At 42.7% G+C, this 21,646-nt stretch overlaps 1 protein-coding gene across 1 annotated transcript in view; it reads right to left on the minus strand.

The window, feature by feature from the left end:
• The window catches only part of gucy1a2 (guanylate cyclase 1 soluble subunit alpha 2), a 161,092-nt gene that overhangs the window by 114,484 nt on the left and 24,962 nt on the right, over positions 1-21,646 (minus strand). Inside the window, exon 2 of the mRNA XM_033022678.1 lies at positions 12,103-12,164. Coding sequence (XP_032878569.1) covers positions 12,103-12,164 — 62 coding nt within the window. The remainder of the gene's footprint in view (positions 1-12,102; positions 12,165-21,646) is intronic.

A 21,646-nucleotide genomic window follows, 5' to 3' on the forward strand; every position in this document is an offset into this window, starting at 1 on the left:
CAGTTATATAGACAGGGTGTGCTGGAGTAGACAAAGGGCAGAGTGAGAGGGGTGAATTACTATGCACGTAAGTAAGCGCCACTGTGCCCACCTTTCCTGAATTGTCATTAAAGTCCATGAGGCACTGAATCCTGGGGTGGGGATCATTCGCCTGTTGCTGACTCCTGCAAGGGCATTCTTCCTTCCATCTGCAGAGAACTTAATCTCACCAGCATGACATCCAGCGAGTCATCAATATATTTGGGGTCATCTGTCAATCGGAGGTAGCTTTGGGCAGTCCACTGATGTTTGCAAATGCGCCCGTAATTATCCAAGCTGAGAATCGACTTGTATGCCTCATTATGCATCCTCTGTCCATTTAATTGAGAAAATAGATTGCCGGGGCTGCACAGTGGTGCGACCTAGAGTAGCTGCCTTAAAGCGCCAGAGACCTGGTTTGATCCTGACTACGGGTGATGTCTGTACAAAGTTTGTACGTTCTCTCAGTGACCATGTTGGTTTTCTCCGGGTGCTCCGGTTTCCAGCCACGCTCCAAAGACATACAGCTTGATGAGCTAATGGGACTGATTCCACACAGTCTCTAAAACCAAAACTAACAACATTTCTTTCAATATTTTTTCATTAGCTGTTACATCAATGTGCTCATTTACTAAAACCAACTAACACTTACACACTGGCTTTAGGATAAAATAGCTTCATGGTCCCTCACAGTGATACTCAATATATTTCTGAAAATTCTCATGATGAGCTGCAAGAAACTTTAACTAGATCAGACCATAAAGGGCCTGTCCCACGAGCATGCGACTCCATGCGGCAAGCGCGAACCTAACGTGGTCGCTTGAACCGTACGGCTCGCGGGGCCGGTCCCACTTCGATCGCCGGAGCCATATGGAGTTGTGCGGAGCTGGTCCCGATATCGCGCGGGGCTCCGAAAAACTGACTGTGTTGAAAAATTCCGCGCGGCAATGGCCTGCCGGCCCGCAGCCACCTCGACGCCATACGTCACGCGCGAACTTCCCGCGGACTTCGCTCGAACTTCATGCCTCTCACTCGACCTCCGCGCGACCCCAGCTTCTGGTTTGGTCGTGCTTGCCGCATGCAGTCGCATGCTCGTGGGACAGGCCCTTTTAGGTCGCGCTTGCCGCAAGGAGTCGCATGCTCGTGGGAAAGGCCCTTAAGGAAGTGAGGTTGGAAGCATAGAATGATGTGGTTATTGAGAGTTGTTTGGGCTTGGTGACATTTATTTTCGCTTGGCATTTGATCGACATAGCGAACCGATCAGAAGATTCCATGGAATCCATAGGAAAGTGGCAAATTGGATTAAAGACTGGTTCAGTGGAAGAAAACAGTAATTGTCAACAGATGTTTAATGCCTCCATGGCTGAATGCACTGGGGCTTTGCAAAGCTCAGAACTCAGATCCCCGATTCGGAATGAAATTTTGAGGCCTTGATTAAAAGTCTAACAAGCCCAAAACTGTCAGAATGGCTGACTGTGAGGAAGAAAGTATAAGCTGCATTAATTTACTTGTGGACTTGTTAGGTGAGCACAAAAGTGGCAAATAGAATTCAATTGGAAGTGTGAGGTGCAAGTCCACCGCCAATTTTCTGGTTTCAGACCCTTTCTGGATTATCCGTTTTGCCAGACCAACAGAGTCGTCGATCGGTACTGGAACAGTCCGCCTAGGCAGCATAGAAGCTAAAATATCGACCCGCAGATTGGCCTCGGAGGTCGGCTATGGGAAATTCAACTCGATGATTGGCTGCAGAGGTTTGTTATAGGAACAGATCTGACTGCTTCAGCAGGGTTGGAATTCCAGAACCCCGGCTGCAGGGGGCAAATTCTACCTGCCGATCGGCGAGAAAATCCTGATGAGGTCACTCAGTCTAGGTCTCTACTATCTACCTGGCATGTAGGGCAACAACAAAGGTCCTCCACTCAGTAGTGTTGATTCCTTCAGTTGCTGTTTCCATAACATATTTGTTTTACGAGACAGGGTTGTTAGCCCTGTGCTCAACCTCCAACCTGGAGGACCAGTGGATCACTCTTCGTCTCGCCTCTACCCTTCGACCTGTCCAGCATGGGAGACCCTAACAGGAGACGAATCTCCCACTGGTATAGTTCTAGGGGTCACTGAGACACACGAGCTCCCCGACCACGACAAGGTTGCAATCCAACAGGGAGTCAGTCTAGGTGGGGGGGGGGGACTTAAATGGGGGATTTCAAGTGCTCTCTCGTAATTTTGTCTGGATTAAAGGAGGTGCCGGACCACCAGTTGCCGGAAAAAAGGTGGTGAACCTGTATTATATTTGGGAAGAGCAAACAAGGCAAGGGTATACATGATAAATGGAGATTACTACAAGTATAAAGAATAAAGAATATAACTTGCAATGCATGTCAATGGATCCCTGAAGGCAACAGGACAGGAGCAGAAGATAGATGTATGCGACTAGGGAAATACTGTAGTGCTAGAATCGTATATAACAATAGAAGTGTCACAGTAGACTCTTGTGTGTTATTTTGGTCACCACAGGAAAAATGCTTAGCACTCAAAAGGTGCAGTGGAATCTATTAAGTTGTTGCCAGGGCTAAAGGATTATAACAAGGAGAAGATTTTGGCTTGAATAGGATTATTTTCTTTGGAACGAAGGAGACAGAGAAATTTATGAGAAACCTAGATAGGGTGAACAGGATTAACATATGTTCCTTGGCAGAGAAATCAATGATTAAGGAGTGTAGGTTTTAAGTTAATTGGTAGAAGAATCAGAGAGAAGTTGAAGAAAACTTCCCAAACATGGAGAGTAATGAGGTTCTAGCACTAAGCGCCCCCAAAAAGAAGAGATGGAAATCATTAACCCATTTATAAAATATGTTGATGAACACTTGAAGATTTGTGACCTGCAAGATTACAGACCAAGGGCTAGAAAGGGTGAGTAACCTGAATGCTTTTTTGATGGCATGAATATATTTATGAATTTGTGCTGCTAGGTTTTTCTTATGATTGATTCCATAATAATGATCATGCATGCACTGATGTTCTGGAAGATAATGAGGTTAAGATGCAGCTCGATAAGTTGTTGGTTAGGCCTTATTTGGAGTATTACGTGCCTCATTGGTCACCCCATTACAGGAAAGATGTTTATCGGAATGCCTGAAGTTGAGGATTTTAACAATTAAAGTTGGATAGACTTGGGTACACAAAATTGCTGGAGGAACTCAGCGGGTGCAGCAGCATCTATGGAGCGAAGGAAATAGGCGACGTTTCGGGCCGAAACCCTTCTTCAGACTTGGATTGTTTTCTCTGGAACGTCAGAAGTTCAGGGAAGACTTTATAGTATATAAAATAATGAGAGGCATAGATACAGTAGACATTCAGAACCTTTTTCCCCCAGGGTGGAAATGTCCAACACTAGAGGCCATAGCTATAAGGTGAGATGGGCAAAGTTTAGTGGACATGTGTGAGGTAATTTTATTTTTACACAGATTGTGGTGGGGGCCTGCAACGCACTGCCAGGGGTGGTGGTGGAGGCAGATATTATAATGCTGTTTAAGAGGCTTTTGGACAGGCACATGGAAGTGCAGGGAATAGAGGGATATGGATCATGTATAGGCAGATGAGATCAGTTTAACTTGGTAATATGTTTGGCACAAACATTGCGAGCTGAAGGGCCCATTCCTGCGCTGTGCTGTTCATATCCTTATAACTATAAAACTCTGATCTTGGATGTGTATTTAATTATTTGTTTGTGTATGATCACATCTTCTCGAAAAAACGACGTGGTAACGGTAACATTTTTACATAAAGAGATTTAACCCGTGGAGTCCAAAATTGCCTTATCTGAAAAATTCATGCATTATTTCTCGTTATTAAACAAAATGTTCAAAAATCTGAAATAACTTAGAAAATAAATGAGATAGTCTCGCTGATGACATCACAATGGCTCTGCTCCGCGCCGCCTGCTGTGCTCTGTTCAACGCGCTGCGAGTGACGTTCCCCGACTCGTAGTCCTTTGGTCGCTGCCCGTCCGCCCAGCCCGCTCAGCGTCCGCCCCGCTCTCCGAGTTCAAGTCTGCCCCCTCCATACTCTCTGCCCCCTCCTCCTCTCCCTCCCCTCTCCTCCTCCTCCCCCCCTCCTTTCTCCACCCCCCTCCCTCCCCCCTCTTTCCCCCACCACCCTCTTCCCTCTCTCCCCCCTCTTTCCCCCCCACCTCTCCCCCTCCCTCTCTCTCTGTCTCTGCCTCTCTCTCTGCTCCTCTCTTTCTGTCCCTGCCCCTCTCTCTCTCTCTCTCTCTCTCTCCCTCTCTCTGTCTGCCCCCTCTCTCTCTCTCTCTCTCTCTCTCTCTGTCTGCCCCCTCTCTCTCTGTGTCTGCCCCTCTCTGTGTGTCTCTGCCACTCTCTCTCTGTCTGCCCCCTCTCTGCCCTCTCTCTCTACCCCCCCCCCCTCCCTCTCCCTCTCTAGACGCGCCTGCGAGTTGGGGGCTATGCGTGAGTGGATAGGGCGGGAATGAGGTAAAAGGAGCAAATTAATAATATTAATATAATATCAAGGGGGGTGGTTAGTGTGTGTGTGGGGGGGGGGGAGGGTGGTAGTGTGTGTGTGGGGGATGGTTAGTGTGTGTGGGGGGGGGGTGGTTAGTGTGTATGTGACGCCGCAGGCCCCCCCCACAAACGGAGGGTTTAGGGGACGGGACCCAACGGGTCCCACTTGGTCTAGTAACTATTAAAAGTCTGATCTCGAATGTGTATTTGTGTATTATCACATCTTCTCGAAAAAATGACGCGGTAACAGTAAAATTGTTACATATTCTGATAGAGATTTATCGTGTGGAGTCCACAATTGCCTTATCTGAAAAATTCATCTGTTATTTCTTGAGTTATTAATCAAAATATTCAAAAATCTTAAATAACTTAGAAAATAAAACCGGCTGGCTTTGGCTGATGACGTGATGATGTCACAATGGGTCTCACACTGTGTTCCACGCGCTGCGAGTGATGTCATCTGGCCGCCCGCTGCCCGGAGTCCGCCCGCTTCCCGGAGGCCGCCCGCTTCGCTCCCCTCCTCTCCCCGCCCCTCCTCCTTTCCCCTCATCCTCCTCTTCCCCCCTCCTCCTCCTCCTCCTCTCTCCCCCCCTCTCTCCCCGCTCTGTCTCTGCCCCTCTCTCTGTGTCTCTGCCCCTCCCTCTCTCTGTCTCTGCCCCTCTCTCTCTCTCTGTATCTGCCCCCTCTCTACCCCCCCCCCCCATCCCTTTCCAGGCACACCTGCGAGTTGGGAACTATGCGTGAGTGGAAAGGGCGGGAATGGAGTAAAAGGAGCGAATGAAAAATATTAATATAATACCAAGGGGGGTTGGTTAGTGTGTGTGTCTTGGGGGGGGGGGGTTGGTTAGTGTGTGTGTGTGTGTGTGTGTGTGTGTGTGTGTGTGTGTGTGTGTGTGTGTGTGTGTGTGTGTGTGTGTGTGTGTGTGCGATGCCGCAGGCTGCCCCCCACACCGCAACTGCACGTTGAGGGGACGGGACCCAACGGGTCCCCCTTGGTCTAGTGTTCTATAAGATGATACCAGGAATATTGGTAGAAGAGTTTGTACAAAGAGTAAAATATTACCTCAGCAACTGGAGGGCACTAAAAACAGAAAAGATGACATAGGGAACTGAGATTGAGTCTAAAATGAAGATGAGGAATCACTTTATGCACATTCTGAAGGAATAAAGGTGAGGGATTATTTCAGTGTAACACTCAGGTTGGGATATCGGAGATGGATGGGTAGTGGTTAATAATTATTTTAAAGGACCATTGGAGAAGAACAGGATAAAATGCTCTGAGAATAAATACCTGAGGAGGAGGAGGAAAGGAGAACAAAATAACATTTATGGCAAAGGTAACATGTGTAAAGTTTTCTAATATTTTGAGTCATAGTGTGGAAACAGGCCCTTCGGCCCAATTTTCCCACGATGACCAACATGCCCCATTTCTACTAATCCCACCTGTCTGCACTTGGTTCATATCCTATCCATGTACCTGTCTATTGTTTCTAAAAGGTTGCAATAGTATCTGCCTCAACTACCTCCTCCGGCAGCTTGTTCCATGTACCACCTTTTGTGTAAATAAGTTGCCCCTCGGTTTCCTATTAAATAGTAAGATTAAACGAGAACTTACCAGTTTGAAGTTTGATCGTTATTTTATGAGGAGTAACGTTGAGGGATTACGTGAAGAACCCCGCCAGGACGCATGCGTGTCATTCTTCAAAGCAGCGGTGTGAAATCACAGATAACTGTAATGACTAAACATAGTAAGATTAGAGAAGAGATACCAGTTAAGTATATGATCAAGGGTGGGAGCGGAGGGCACGTAATCCCTCAACGTTACTCCTCATAAAATAACGATCAAACTTCAAACTGGTAAGTTCTCGTTTAATCTTACTATTTTACTTCGGAGTCACGTGAGTGACTACGTGAAGATTTTAAAGCTCTGTGATTTCATGCCGTGGAAACGAGTCCATGCATCACATCTGCCTTGATGCCTGTAGGAGGAATTGTGTCAACATATTTTAGACATGAATCCGACATTGAAATCCATGAATTTATTAACACAAATTATAACCCCTATTTATGGGGTAATTAAATTACAGAACTTAAAATGTTTCTGCAAATGTTCCAGGTTTAATGACTGGTTTATGATAAAATAGTTGGAATGTTTTTTCCCCTGACCATCCTGCTGCCTTGAGGGTTTGGTCCATTGGTACATCCAACTGCATAGCTGCCGATGTAGCTGCAGCCCTGGTGGAATGAGATTTAAAATATTAGTATCCACCCCAGCCTGTGTTAGAACCTGTTTCAGCCATCTTGAGATGGTCTGGACCGACACTTTTTTGTGTGGTTGCTTATGGCTGACTAAAAGTGCCTTCTCATTGCCTCTGATGATTTTTGTTTTCTCCATATATAACGATAAATGTTTTACTATACAGAGACGATCATCTGTTAGGTAAGACCTAAATTCGATATTGAGACCCGCTGATCCCTGTCTGTTCTGTTTCACTAATTCATAAATATGAAACGTAACGTTTTTAGATGAAGAAGTCATGTTGTCCAGTCTTAATTTATGTAATGACTGTACCCTTTGTGCCGTGACCAATGCCATTAGCATGACTGTTTTTAATGTCAGTCTATGTAGGGACAGAGCTGTTGCTGGAGACCAATTCCTGAGCATCTTCAGGACAATACTCACATCCCATATTTGGGAGTACCTGGTTCTTGGGGGATTGGTATTAAAAATTCCCCTCATAAGTTTTGTTACCAGTGGGTGAGTTCCAACAGAGTGACGCTCTGTTCCTTGCCATAGATAAGTCGATAAGGCACTTCTGGCGCAGTTGATGGCACTATAACTGAGCCCCTCATCATAATGGAGGCCTGCCAGGTATTCCAGAACAGACGGGATGTTCATATCTCTGTAGTTGATGCTGTTTTTGTTACAATACATCTCCCACTTCCTGATATAGACCAGATACTGTTTTTTTTTTGTTTTTTTGGTGGACTGTCTTTGGGCCGCCGAAATCATGTTCACTGTTCGGTCCGTCAGTCCCAGCTGTAGTAGAGGTATTTTTAAACTCTACAAATTAATAAATTCAAATAGTTATGGCATGGGTGGCTAACCCTTGTTACGGGATGAACCAACAAGTCTGGTCTATTCGGGATGGTGATACATGGTTCTAATACCATGTTCATTATCACTGGGAACCATGGTTGAGTAGGCCAATCGGGTACTACCAAAATACCAGACGCAGAGTCCTGCTGTATTTTCCTTAATACCCGACTGATGAGGCAGAAAGGAATGCATAAATAAACAATTTCCCCCCCAATGCAGCGAAAATGCATCTGTCGCCGCTGCCCCAGGGTCTGGTTCCCATGAAACATAATTTGATAACTGGTGATTAAGCCTGGATGCGAATAGATCGATATCTGGTGTTCCATATCATGCTGTAATATCAGCAAATACTTTTTATTCAACATCCATTCGGTGTTTTCATTAAATTTGCGTGACCTGGTGGCTGCCACTAAATTTAGTTTACCTGGTAGGCAAGTAGCTGATATCCAAATATCTCTCTGGATACACCACTGCCAAATTGTATTAGCCAGATTGTCACATGATGTCGATTTGTTTCCACCCATGTGGTTGATATATGCTACCACGGTGGTATTGTCAATCTGTAGTCTAACATGCTGGTGATATGACCCAGTACAATATGACTTTAGGCCATAGAATGTACCCAACATTTCCAGGTAGTTTATGCCCAGTGTTAGTAATAATTATGCCTCCTGAGCAGTCCATCCACCTCCACAGCTGGAGATGGAATTGGTGGCACCCCAACCAAGTGCACTGGCATCAGTTTGTAGCACCATATAAGGGTTACTGACAATGACTGGATTGAAACAAAGCCAAATGTTATCTATCCACCATTTTGGTTCCATTATAGCTTTGATTGGTAGCTGCATTGGTCTGTCAAAATGACCAGCATTGATTTTGAGTGCTTGTATTTTTGCTCTCTGTAAATTTTGGTAATGTAAAGGTCCAAATTGTGTGGCTGGAAAAGCAGCCACCATTTTGTCAATTACTTTTGCTACCAATCTGATGGGCGGTTACTGATGTCAATGAGGTTATTGCAAGCCTCTATTAAGTCTATAGCCTTTCCCTTTGGCAAAGTCACCGACATGTGAACTGAGTCAGTTGTGAACCCCAAATAGTCCATAGTAGTGGAAGGCGTTAATTTAGATTTAACTGGATGGATAATAAACCCCAGTTTCAAATAACTGTTTTGTGGCTGTTACAGTTTGTTTGGCCAATTCCAAAGTTTTGCCCACAATAAGTATGTCATCTAGATATGCCATGACCATGTGTTTTTGTTTCCGTAGAAACGCTAGGGCTGGTTCCAAAATTTTTGTGAACAGCCTGGGGCTGATGATAAACCATTTGGTAGTGCTGTATACTGCCAGAGCTGTCCCATCCAGTTGAATTTTAAGTAACATCTGTGGTCACGTCGTATAGGCACTGAATAGTAAGCATCTTTTAAATCGATGCTGGCCATGAAGTAACCTTTGGAAATTAATTGTTTAGCAGTAACAAAGGTTTCCATTTTGAAATGAATATATTGTACAAATGTATTCAATTTGGTCAGATCTATGATGATGTGACAACCACCATCTTTTTGTTTTTGGTAAATATATTGGACACGAATTCTAATGGTTCGTGTTGGATTTTTTCCAATTACACCTCCTTTGCTCCATGCATTCAGAAAGGAGTGTATTCTCTCCCCCAACCTCCATGCTCCCTGTATTTTGTAGGGAACCAGACCCACCTACCTCCATAGTTACCAGTGGCAGGTTTACTTATTTTTGTAAGTTCTTCGCTGATGTTGATGCGCTGGTGTCTGGATTTGTGGTTTGGTTGACGTTGGAGGTCCGCATATTTTCCAGGAAGGCCGGCCTGGGCCATGGCCTAAAAAAGACTCATGTTTTGTGTGCCGGGCCTTCGAGCTTTCACCAGTCGATCTTGCTCTACTGGTGGGTGCGTAGGGGTGCTGTCTATGGCTGTAGTGGGTTTTCGATGGAGTCCCTTTTATTAGTCCCAGGGTTTTTGCTTCCTCATCGAGCTCCTTGACTTGCTTCGATAGGTTGCCTCCAAATAGTAGTATCGGTGTCTTGATGTGGTGTCCAGTACAGCCTGTTCTTGTAGCTGGTTTAGAGACATATAGTCTATACCGGCAGCTAGCTTTTGCTCCAGGTTTTGGCCAGTCTGGTCTGGCTGTATGACATTGGACACCATGTCCAGTAGGTGTTCTTGTTCCTGCACCCCCTGCACACTTGACTTTTCTTCTGCGAACCCCTCTTCCAGATCAGCCCAGAACTGACCTGCAGTGCTCCCCTCTGATGAGGTAGAAGCACTGTGCAGCCCTTCAAGAGGTACTGCTGTGGGTTTGCCATAGAGCCCACTGTGACCCGACTCCATCTCCCGGAGCCTGTCACGTTGGAGCAAATGCTCCACACACCGCTCCATCCGGCTCCAGCGCTCACGGTCGCTGGCCGCCCGCGGCTGCTCAAAGCCGGACTCCTCTGAGTCCACGACTTTGATGGTTTTTTGTCTTGCCTTACCGCCCGGCCGCGGAGTGGATCTGGCCGGTGCGGAGGCGACATCGGGCACAGCTGATCCCATTATAGGTGATTGAAGTGCCGCTGGCCGCTGCTAGCCCACCAGCTTTGTCGCAGCCCGTTGGTTTCTCCACCTGTAATCAGCATGGGAAAACACAAAAAGACCGCAGCTCTTACCTGCAGGTCCTGGGTTTAAATTGTCGCTACGGGGGAACGTCGTTCCACCCCGCCTCCTGTCGTTTTCGACTTGTCAAAAGTCGACGGCCCCATTCTGAATAGTCTCCCGCCCGGCCGTGGTGTTCTGGCCGGCGCGGGACCAAAAGTCGGCACAGCTGATCCCTTACGGGGCTTGTGCCTTCAGCTGCTGCTGGCTCCCGCAACTTCGCGGTCCTCCCCAGCCAGCTTCACTCGCAGCACTTGTTCCCCCCCTGTGTAAAAACTACGCGGGGACAAAAACTACCGCAGAGTAAATCACTTACCTGCAGGTCACGGTTTCAAACTTACCGCTGCGGGGGAACGCTCCACCCTTCCTGTCGTTTCGCAAGCGTGAAAGCGATATGACACGCATGCGTCCTGGCGGGGTTCTTCACGTAGTCACTCACGTGACTCCGAAGTAAACTCTTTCTCCCCTCACCGTAAACCTCTGGTTTTCAATTCCCCTATTCTAGGTAAAAGACTGTGCATTTACCCTATCTATTCCAAATTCAATCTGCATTGAATTTCTGAATCTAGGTTTCACATAAATGAGAAACATAATTGAACCAACCTTGGGCCCTGGTTACAATGCTTAACAATTCTGTCCACTTTGAAATAACTCCTTTAGTAAGTTGCCACTTTTTTTCCTACTGTCAACATCTTATTCTACCTTATTCTTGGATTCACTCTAAATAGCAAATCAATTGAGATATGCTTGTGGAGTACTCTGTTGAATGCATCTTGAAAGTTGTGGAGTTCATTCAACTGTTAAGCTTTCTACAATGCCCAAATGATCAGTGTTCAGCAAGCAGAATATTTCTATTTAAAATCCATGGCATCTGCTATTTACAGACAACTACTGTCCTCAAATTTGCTACCATTAATCAAGGCCTATTATACACAAAATTCAATAAGACATGAATAACAACATTTATAGTTATCCGATTCTATTTCATCCCTTTTGTGAAAACTGACTAATTGTTGGCATGTTTCCACTCATTTGTTACATCCACTGTGCTAATTCATTCTCTCTTAATCCCATTTCATAACAACTCTTATATTGCTATTCTGCATTTCATAGCAATTCTACATTTATTTGTTTCGACCTTCCTCCTTTATCCGGGCTTTCACCAAGTTCATTAACAGTCAAATAATTTGAAGGCCCAAATATCTTAAACTTGGAATAAGTAATCATTCAGATCAGGATTTGTAAATATATCTGCAAGCACCAATATTAATTCCCAGTCAGTCCGTACATACTTTTATTTGCTGGATTTTATAAGGTTGCACTTTCTTCCTGTAGTGTTTCTGTTTAATTCATCGATACAAGATTACACTTATAAATGCACCTCGTGTTTTTTATTCCAGATTTATAATTCCCCAATGTTTTATCATTTTTGGTGCTATTATATTACATTTGTGCAATTTAAATTCAGCTTTAAAAAAATGGTTAGCATTCTTTGCCTGTACCCATTGAGAGTTGTCACGTTCTACAAGACAGACAAAACAGTTGAATGACATTTGAACTTTCAAGTTAGTTGCACGAGAATTAATTTGACTAGGTCAGCCAATTCATTTTTGATCAACTAAAATATATCTAAAATAAATTGAGATATGTGCAAATTATTTATGAACAAAACTTAAGACTACTTATTCAGTACAATGGATTGAATACACACCAAGTTCAAATTCTAAACTTAGAAATATATTTCATTTAATTGTAAGACCTCATAAGCTACATTAGTATTGCCATGTTTTCATTGATTCTTACCTGATTTCATGCTGTTCAAAATAACGCAAGGTCCTCTGTAGAGCCCACTGTAATGTCTGTGGCTGCATTAAAAAGATATAAAAGTAATTGGTATCAAATGGCTATACCTTAAACAATGTAACTAAGGCAAATACTACATTCTTAATTACATTACTATTTTGAAGGGAGAATGGCCAATTAAAATAAATTTGTGTTAACAGACATAATGAAATGCATTGACAATCAAAGGATGTGGAATATGTGGATTTACAATACTTTCTTAATTATTGGATTCCAGAAGTACTTTCTTAATTATTGCTTCCAGAACTATTGTGTGACAAATTTTTTCCCGCTGTGTGCAGTCAGAGCCATTCACCACAGCAAATTCTTACCTGGTGTCTAAAGAGACTAGTTTTGGCCTACAATCCATTTCAGTGAGCCATCTCATGAGAGTGCCTACTGGTTGGAAGTTTTTCCTTTCATTCTTCAGGTCAATATTGTTTGTGCTGCAGATTGATAGAAGTGCAAGCTATAAACACTGTGTGCATTTGGGACCTTTGTGAAAGACTGGAACAACAACATATATCCTCAGCCAAGGAGATGGAAGGCTTTGCAAATGAAAATGAAACAAGGGGGGGGGGGGGAAATAGGTTGAATACGAGTTAAATTTAATACAGAGTGGAAAACAAGGAAAGAGAATGATTATAGTAAGTGATAGAAAAGAGACTGAAAAATATATTAATAGAATTTTACATTTCTTATATTCCAGCTACCACCATCTTATAAAGGTGTATAAAATCATGAGGGGAATTGATAGGATGAATATACAGAGTCTTATACCCAGAGTAGGGGAATCAAGAACCAGGGGATCTAGGTTTCAGGTGAGAGAGGAAAGATTTAATAGGAATCTGAGGAGGCATCTTTTTCTCTCAGAGGGTGATGCATGTGGAATGAGGTGCCAGAGGAGGTAGTTGAGGCAGATGCAATACCAACATTTAAAAGACACTTGAACAGGTTTGTGAATAGGGAAGGTTTAGAGGGATATGGGCCCCATGTTGGTAAATGGGATTGGCTCAGATGGGGCATCTTGATCAGCGTGGGCAAGTTGGGCCAAAGGGCCTGTTTCTGTGCTATATACAGTGCATTCAGAAAGTATTCAGACCCCTTCACTTTTTCCACATTTTGTTATGTTACAGCCTTATTCTAAAATGGATTAAATTCATTTTTTTTATCAGCAATCTACACACAATAGCCCACGATAAAAAAGCGAAAACAGGTGTTTAGAAATGTTTGCAAAATAATTAAAAATAAATAACTGAAATATCACATTTACATAAGTATTCAGACCCTTTACTCAGTACTTTATTGAGGCACCTTTGGCAGTGATTACAACCTCAAGTCTTCTTGGGTATCATGCTACAGGTTTGGCACACCTGTATTTAGATAATTTCCCCCATTCTTCTCTGCAGATCCTCTCAAGCTCTGTCAGGTTGGATGGGGAGTGTTGATGCACAGCTATTTTCAGGTCCAGAGATATTCGATCGTGTTCAAGTCCGGGCTCTGGCCTGGCCACTTACGGACATTCACAGACTTGTCACAAAGCCAATCCTGCGTTGTCTTGGACGTAAGCTTTAGGTCGTTGTCCTATTGGAAGGTGAACCTCTGCCTCAGTCTGAGGTCCTGAACACTCTGGAGCAGGTTTTCATCAAGGATCTCTCTGTACTTTGCTCCGTTCATCTTTCCCTCGATCCTGACTAGTCTCCCAGTTCCTGCCGCTGAAAAACATTCCCACAGCATGATGCTGCCACCATCATGCTTCACCGTAGGTATGGTATTGGCCAGGTGTTGAGCGGTGCCTGGTTTCCTCTAGACGTGACACTTGGCATTCAGGCCAAAGAGTTCAATCTTGGTTTCATCAGGCCAGGGAATCTTGTTTAGGTGCCTTTTGGCAAACTCCAAGTGGGCTGTCATGTGCCTTTAACTGAGGAATGGCTTCTGTCTGGCCACTCTACAATAAAGGCCTGATTGGTGGAGTGCTGCAAATATAGTTGTCCTTCTGGAAGTTTCTCCCATCTCCACAGAGGAACTCTGGAGCACTATCAGAGTGACCATCGGGTTCTTGGTCACCTCCCTGACCAAGGTCCTTCTCCCCCAATTGCTCAGTTTGCCAAGGGGCCAGCTCTATAAAGAGTCCTGGTGGTTTCAAAGTTCTATTTAAGAATGACGGAGGCCACTGTGCTCATCGGGACCTGCAATGCTCCAAAAAATGTTTTATACCCTTCCCCAGATCTGCGTCTCAACACAATCCTGTATCGGAGGTCTACGGACAATTCCTTCATCTTTATGGCTTGGTTTTTGCTCTGACATGCACTGTCAACTGTGGGACCTTATATAGACAGGTGTGTGCCTTACAATCAATTTAATTTACCACTTGTGGACTCCAATCAAGTTGTAGAAGCATCTCAAGGATAATCAATGGAAACAGGATGCACCGAAACTCAATTGTGAGAGTCACAGCAAAGGGTCTGAATACTTACGTAAATGTGATATTTCAGTTATTTCTTTTTAATTATTTTGCAAAAATTACTAAACACCTGTTTTCGCTTTTATATTATGAGGTGTTGTGTGTAGATTGATGATAAAAAAAATGAATATAATCCATTTTAGAATAAGGCTGTAATGTAATAAAATGTGGAAAATAATTCTTTCCACATATTCCTTTTTATTAGGCAGTCCTCTCTTAGACTGCCTAATAAAAAAGAATATGTGGAAAGAATATGGGAATGTATGGAAATCAAATTCTCTTCCAGGTTGCCAGTAAGAGAAAACAAATTATGTCTCATTCAGCAACTGCCTTACAATAATATCTTTTAAATCAGTGTCAAGAAGAATCCCGACCCAAAATGTCACGTATCCATGTGTTCCGGGGATGCTACCTGACCCACTGAGTTACTCCAGCACTTTGTGTCCTTCTTTGTAAACTAGCATCTGCAGTTCCTTTCTAATATTTTTTATAAGCTCATTTGATTTAAAAGCACTCTATTTTGAAAAACAATCTATTTTCAGAATATAAATTTATAAAATAATTTTTAAAGAACAGTATTTTCATGACTGATGGTAGAACAGTATAGATCATTCAGTAGTTTGTCAGAATTTGAAGCATGCTATCAGAACTTGCTTGGGAACTTGTTCCTATTTGCTTGGCAACGGAACCATCCTATCAACAACTAGAGAGCTGTCCCGAGTTATTATCTACCTCATTGGAGATCCTCAGACTACCTTTAATTATACTTTACTGAACTTTATCTTGCACTAAATGTTATTCTCTTTATCATGTATCTGTACACCATGGATGGCTCAATTGTAAGCATGTTTAGTCTTTCCGCTGACTGGTTAGCATGCAACAAAAGCTTTTCACTGTACCTCGGTACACGTGACAATAAACTGAACTAAACTACATGTCTCTGAATGATTGGCCATCTGTAGATGAATCAGATGAGTGAAGTACATCTGATTCAGATACAGTGACTGAGCAATGATACCAGGCAGCGGGCCACTCCAGCCTGATCTAATCTATGAATTAACAGTAATCAATTATCTCCTCAACGAAGATGGCTGAAAAACCATGGGTTTGTGCAAGCACAAGGAGGTTTTAATTGCTTAATAAATAAAGATTACTGCTTTGGCCTAAAAAATGAATTTTGTGGTCTCTTTCCCTCAAAATAATTTATTATAGTGAATTACTCAAAAAGTTAAATTAACACAAATCTCTTTATTTTTTAAACCGTTTTTCTCCTTTATCCCTCTCAACTAACCACATGTTCCGCAATAATTATTTTACTTCCATGTTTAATCTGGGAAAGTGCAAGGTCAAATGTGACTTTGGGAGGTCAAATGTGAGGAGAAGATATACTGTTAATGGAAAGCCCCTTATCAACATTGACGTACAGTGTGATTTTGGAGTCCAAATCCATTACATCCTGAAAGAAGAAACATGTGTAGATAGAGTGGTAATGAAGGCATATGGTATGCTTACATTTATCATCATTGCATTGAGTATAAGTGTCAGGAAGTCATGTTGCAGTTTTACCAAACTTTACAAGTTAGTAGTTGGCAAATCATACAACTTCATATCATTATTCTTCATTGTCCACCATTAACTGTAAAACTTATAATGATCAATAATCTAGTTTGAAGAATGTTCCTCAAAAGTGGCACATTGTGTAATGATCAATTGTTTCACTGTTCACAGTTTCATTTCAAATTAATAATATACTATCCTATGCATAAACAATGCTAGTCCCATATATTTTGCAGTACTTGCAGTGATAAAGCCCCAGATACACTATCAAATAAATTGTAGTGTTATAAATTAGTTATATGTACTACAAGAAAAAGCTTGGACCAAAACCTGAAAGCTGAGAATGCAGTCATGCAAACATTACAGCCCATTTCAAGTGTGAGAACAGACCACCTCAAAATTAAGCATTGTTTTCAATACCCCATGTTTGAATCTGATGGTAAATTGTGTTTTTTAATTTTAGAGCCACTGCTATCTCAAAAAAAAGTCTTGGCACATTTATATTTATTATATACATTTTGTGCATTTCAATTAAATAATATTTCAGGCCACAGATAATGAAAATAAATGTCAAGCTTCATTCATTGAGCTGGCAACATCATCTAAGCCTCTTAAATGATGTCATCACTTAAATGAGACCATATTTAAGCCAGTTTGTAGGCTGTTCCTTTTAGCTGAAGGGCCCAGATCTAAACAGCATAGTATCACAGTAAGATATTAGCCGCTTATGGCAGAAGCCGAGGGGAAATGTATTTTTATAATAGTCAACGCAAACTCCACACTAACAGCATCTGTAGTCAGGATCGGGCCCACGTCTCTGACATTATGAGCCAGCAACTGTACCGCTGTGCTTCTGTGCCACCTTTTCATGCAGAAAAAAGGATTTACCAGATAAAGGGATGGTTGCGAGTGTAGACTTGGGCCAAAATAGCTCAGGTGGTTGCCAGACTAAACTTTTATAGCGCTTTCCGATAGTCAGTCAGAATAGAATACGTTAAATCTTTACAAATTAATATTCTAATCCAGGACTAATGGTTAGCACTTAAAAAAATCAACATAACCATTCCAAAGAACTGGAAAGGTTTGATTAGTATTTTACAGCAAATATATATCGATTAATCAACATTACTAAAAGAATGAAGCTCCACTCCAGGCTACGCTCTCCAGGTTACACAGTCCCATCCAAAACTAAACGATAGAGATTAGAAAGCTTCCAGGTTTCATATGGAAAGAGACAAGGTGGATATCAAGTAATCAGAGAAGATGACTGATGTGCTCTGTGTACTTTATGAATAAAGAATCTTTTTGGGGAAGGTAAAAAGGTATTAATGTGGCAAAGGTTAGGCTTTCCTGAAATGAGAAGAAAAATATTAAAATCAAATTATTGTAAATAAATAAATTTCCAACGATTTATTAATTGGGGACAGTAAAAACATCCCAAATATATCAACAAAAATCATTATGTATTAAGATGCCACAAACAATTAATTATTTCATAGAGTCGTAGAGTCATACAGCATGGGAACAGGCCCTTCGGCCCAATTTGCCAAGACTGCCCCATCTACACTCGTCCCACCTGCCTACGTTTGGCCCATATACCTCTAAACCTATCCTATCCACATACCTGTCTAAATATTTCTTAAGTATTGCAATGATGCAATTTGACAAACAAAATTGAGGACATTCAGAAACAATTCAACAGCTTCTTGTACTTTGCCTTCAATGTAAATATTATTTAAATTGAAAAACTTCTGTTTCATTAACATCCTGTGGTAGAGAAAACTATCAAGCAAACTCAAATATACCCCTTTAATGATGCCATCCATTTGCAGGAAAGTAGTTCTTCAACACAATTTCTGTGCTCCATTTGAAAGGAAGTTCATAAAGATATGCAGATACATATTAATCAGAGAGAAACTAGCATGTTTGAAAATCGACAAACTATCCCCTCCTCTTTAACATCACCTTAAGGGCCTGCCCCACCAGCATGCGATAGCATGCGTCTAGTGCGACCAAACGTGGTCGCTTGAGGCGTACGGCCTCACGGGGCTGGTCCCACTTCGATCGGCGGAGGCGTATGGAGTTGTGCGGGGCTGGTCCCGACATCGCGCGGGGCTCCAAAAATCTTGCACTGTCCAAATTCCCGCGCGACAATGGCCTGTCGGCCCGCAGCCGCATTGAGGCCGTACGCAGCGTCTCGACGTCGTATGCAGCATCTTGACAGCGTACGCCTAGCGCGTGGCGTTGCCCGATGTCACCGCCCGGCGTGCCGTTGCGTGATGACGTCACCGCCCGACGCCGTGTGACGTCCAAATTCAGTCAGCCCGCCTCCCAGCTGATTGGTGAGTATGATGTCGGGACCAGCCCCGCACAACTCCATACGCCTCCGCGGTTGGAATTGGGGCCGGCCCCTTGAGGCCGTATGCCTCAAGCCACCACGTTTGGTCGCGCTAGACGCATGCAATCGCATGCTGGTGGGACAGGCCCTTTAGTCTCTGGGTTGTATGCCCCTGTGCTGGTGGCCACTACATATACGGCAGTGATTGTCACTATTAAAGTGCTGTGTGCCAATAACACTTATCGCATCCCAACCCCTCGCCCACTCCCTCCTTCCCCCCTACATAAATATAAGGGAATTCTGAGTATATAAGTATATTTGACCATTTGGTATTAAGGAAAAGATATACATTCTACAACGTGAAACACCCTAAATGTAATGTGTGGTTACTGTTATAAAGTAGGAATGGCAGCTGTCAATTTGCAGACAACAAGATAGAAATGAGGTAAGAAAAGAAAGACTTGCATTAAAATTGCAACAATCATGACCTCAAGGAGTCTCAATGGTTTACAGTCAAAGAGGAGTTTCTGCAGTGCAGTAATTTTTGTTATGTGTGAACTGCAGCATCCACATTTTACACCGCAAGATGCCAAAAACACTGATCAGATAAACAGGTGGATCAGTTATTTTAGTGAAATACAGTTAAATATGGCCAGAACACTGGTAGAGTGCAGAAACAAAGAACTGCAGATGCTAGTTAATACACAAAAGGACACAAGAGTGCTGGAGTAACTTAGCGGGTCAGGCGGCAGCTCTGGAGAACATGGATAGGTGATGTTTCAGGTCGGGATCCTTCTTCAGACTAGACGATTGCACCCATTCTTCAAAACAGACAAATCATCCGTTTGGAATCTCGCCTCAAGTACTGCATTTACAACAGTGCAGTACTGATTTAATGCACTGAAGCGCCAGCCTGAGTTATGTGTTCTGAGCTCTTGTTGACATCTTACAATTATTATCAAAGCTATCAGTGTGTAAGGATCTACATATGGTTGAGATGATCCATCTTCTGTCAGCTGCGCTCCTACACAGACAAACTCCCACACTCTGCTATTTCATGCAATATGACATCTCTTGATGAAACATCGGAATATGTTATCAGCTTTAGTATATTACAACAATTTTCAGAAAACATTTTAGTTGGATTAAAAATAAGTAATGACTATGCCTCTTCCTACAAGCCCACAAAGCGTACACTGCTCTAACATAATTCATACTCCTTCACAAAACACCTACAAACTTTTGACAAAAATTCAAGCACGGATTAAGATTGATGAAAGAGTCTTTTCAAGAAGCGCCATTGGGAGTGTGACATTCTCAGCCCATTAACCTTTGCACAGTCAAGATGTTGCTCAAAAAGGATTTTCCATGGGGACTGCATTGTCTTAATAAAATGCACCATTTCCCTATTAATTTCTCTCTGCCATGGCTCACGCTAGCATTCTTGCCTCCGAGTCAAAAGGGTGCAAGTTCAAGAACTGCACTAAAGCCTTGAGCACAAAATCTTGACTGGCACTTGAGTGCAGTGCTGGACAAGTGCTATATATGTTTAACAAGGCCAGTTGGAGGTGGCTTCTATTAGATGTGATGTTAAACCAAGATAGAGAAGAATTTTTCAGATTGCCATTAAATATTCCACAGAACTATTCTAAAGAACTGAAAAACATCAATCTGCATTTTCTGCCAACATTTATTGCTTAACCACCATCACTAAAATAAATGGACTTAACATGATAGCATAATTTTTCTGGTACATTTTCTTGTGCAATTTGGCTGCCTTGTTACATGCATAACAATGATAAATACACTTCAAAAGTACTGATGTAAATCAAAAATCTACAGCTGGTGGAAATCTGAAATGACTCAGAAAATTTTGGAAACACTCAACAGATCAAGCGGTAAGAAAAACAGGGTTAGTGTGTTAGGTCAAAAACCCTTCATCAGAAATGGGAAAGGGTGAAGAACAAAATTGCAGAGAAAATGGAGGTGGGATGGATAGGACTGGGAATATCTCTGATAGGATAAGGTGGGTGTTGTTGTGGTGATAGGTTGTAGAAGTCATCTAGTAGGTCGATGGGTTAATGGGATAATATGGGCAGTAAGAGAAATTTTAAAAAGAAGCAAAAGTCATGAGAATTGTTAAAGGGTGAAAATACAAAGGAATGCAAGAAGATGGGAAACACAGGTCTAAATATCATGTCTAGTAGGTCAGGCTGTGCTAATGTAAAGAGATAAACTGGTAATGAAACTGGTGAAAGACGATGTCTTAGATGTGAAGGCTCGAGGGGTGGAAGACAAAGACCAGGGAAACTCTACCCAGGAAAGGCAGAGGAGCAAGAAATATAACAGATCTGGTGAAGGGCTCAGTCAATGGTAGGTAAGCGCCATTGTTCAAGAAGGAGAGAAAAATATCTCTAGGGCATACCAGTGGAAATTTAGTTTAGTTTAGAGATACAGCATGAAAACAGGGTCCACGCCGAGTCCACAATGACCATTGATCACCCATTCACACTAGTTTTATGTTACCCTACTTTCTCAACCGCTTTAACCTACAAGTCTGCACATCTTTGGGAGGTGGGAAGACACCAGAGCACCTGGAGGAAATCCATGTGGTCACAGGGAGAACATTCAAACTCTGCACTGGCAGCACCCGAGTTCGGGAACCAACTCGGGTTTCTGGCGCTCTTGCCATTATAACAAATATGATGACGGTAGAAATGACTGGGAGACTAAAATGATATCCCTACTGGAGACAGGATTGGAGGAAGTACAGTGAAGATAGCTGTGGGAATTCTTCAGTGGCATGTGAAGATTATTTGTACCGAGAGTGATATCTATTCCAAATACGATGCAATTCAACGGCATTGCCTTAAATCACCAGTTACAGTCTAGTCTTACATTTACAAAAGAAGAACTTTAATCACCAATGGCCAAGATATCAAAACATTTAATTTACCAAAATATAAGAAATATAAACAAAAATGATGGCTCTCCCGTCGGCTTTTACTAATATTTAAATGCAAAATCTATGATTTAGATGAAGGGATTCAAAGTAGCATTAGCAAATTTGCAGATGACACAAAGCTGGGTGGCAGTGCGAACTGTGAGGAGGATGCTATGAGAAGGCAGGGTGACTTGGACAGGTT

Source organism: Amblyraja radiata, chromosome 6, assembly GCF_010909765.2.
Source record: "Amblyraja radiata isolate CabotCenter1 chromosome 6, sAmbRad1.1.pri, whole genome shotgun sequence".
Taxonomy (NCBI): Eukaryota; Metazoa; Chordata; class Chondrichthyes; order Rajiformes; family Rajidae; genus Amblyraja; species Amblyraja radiata.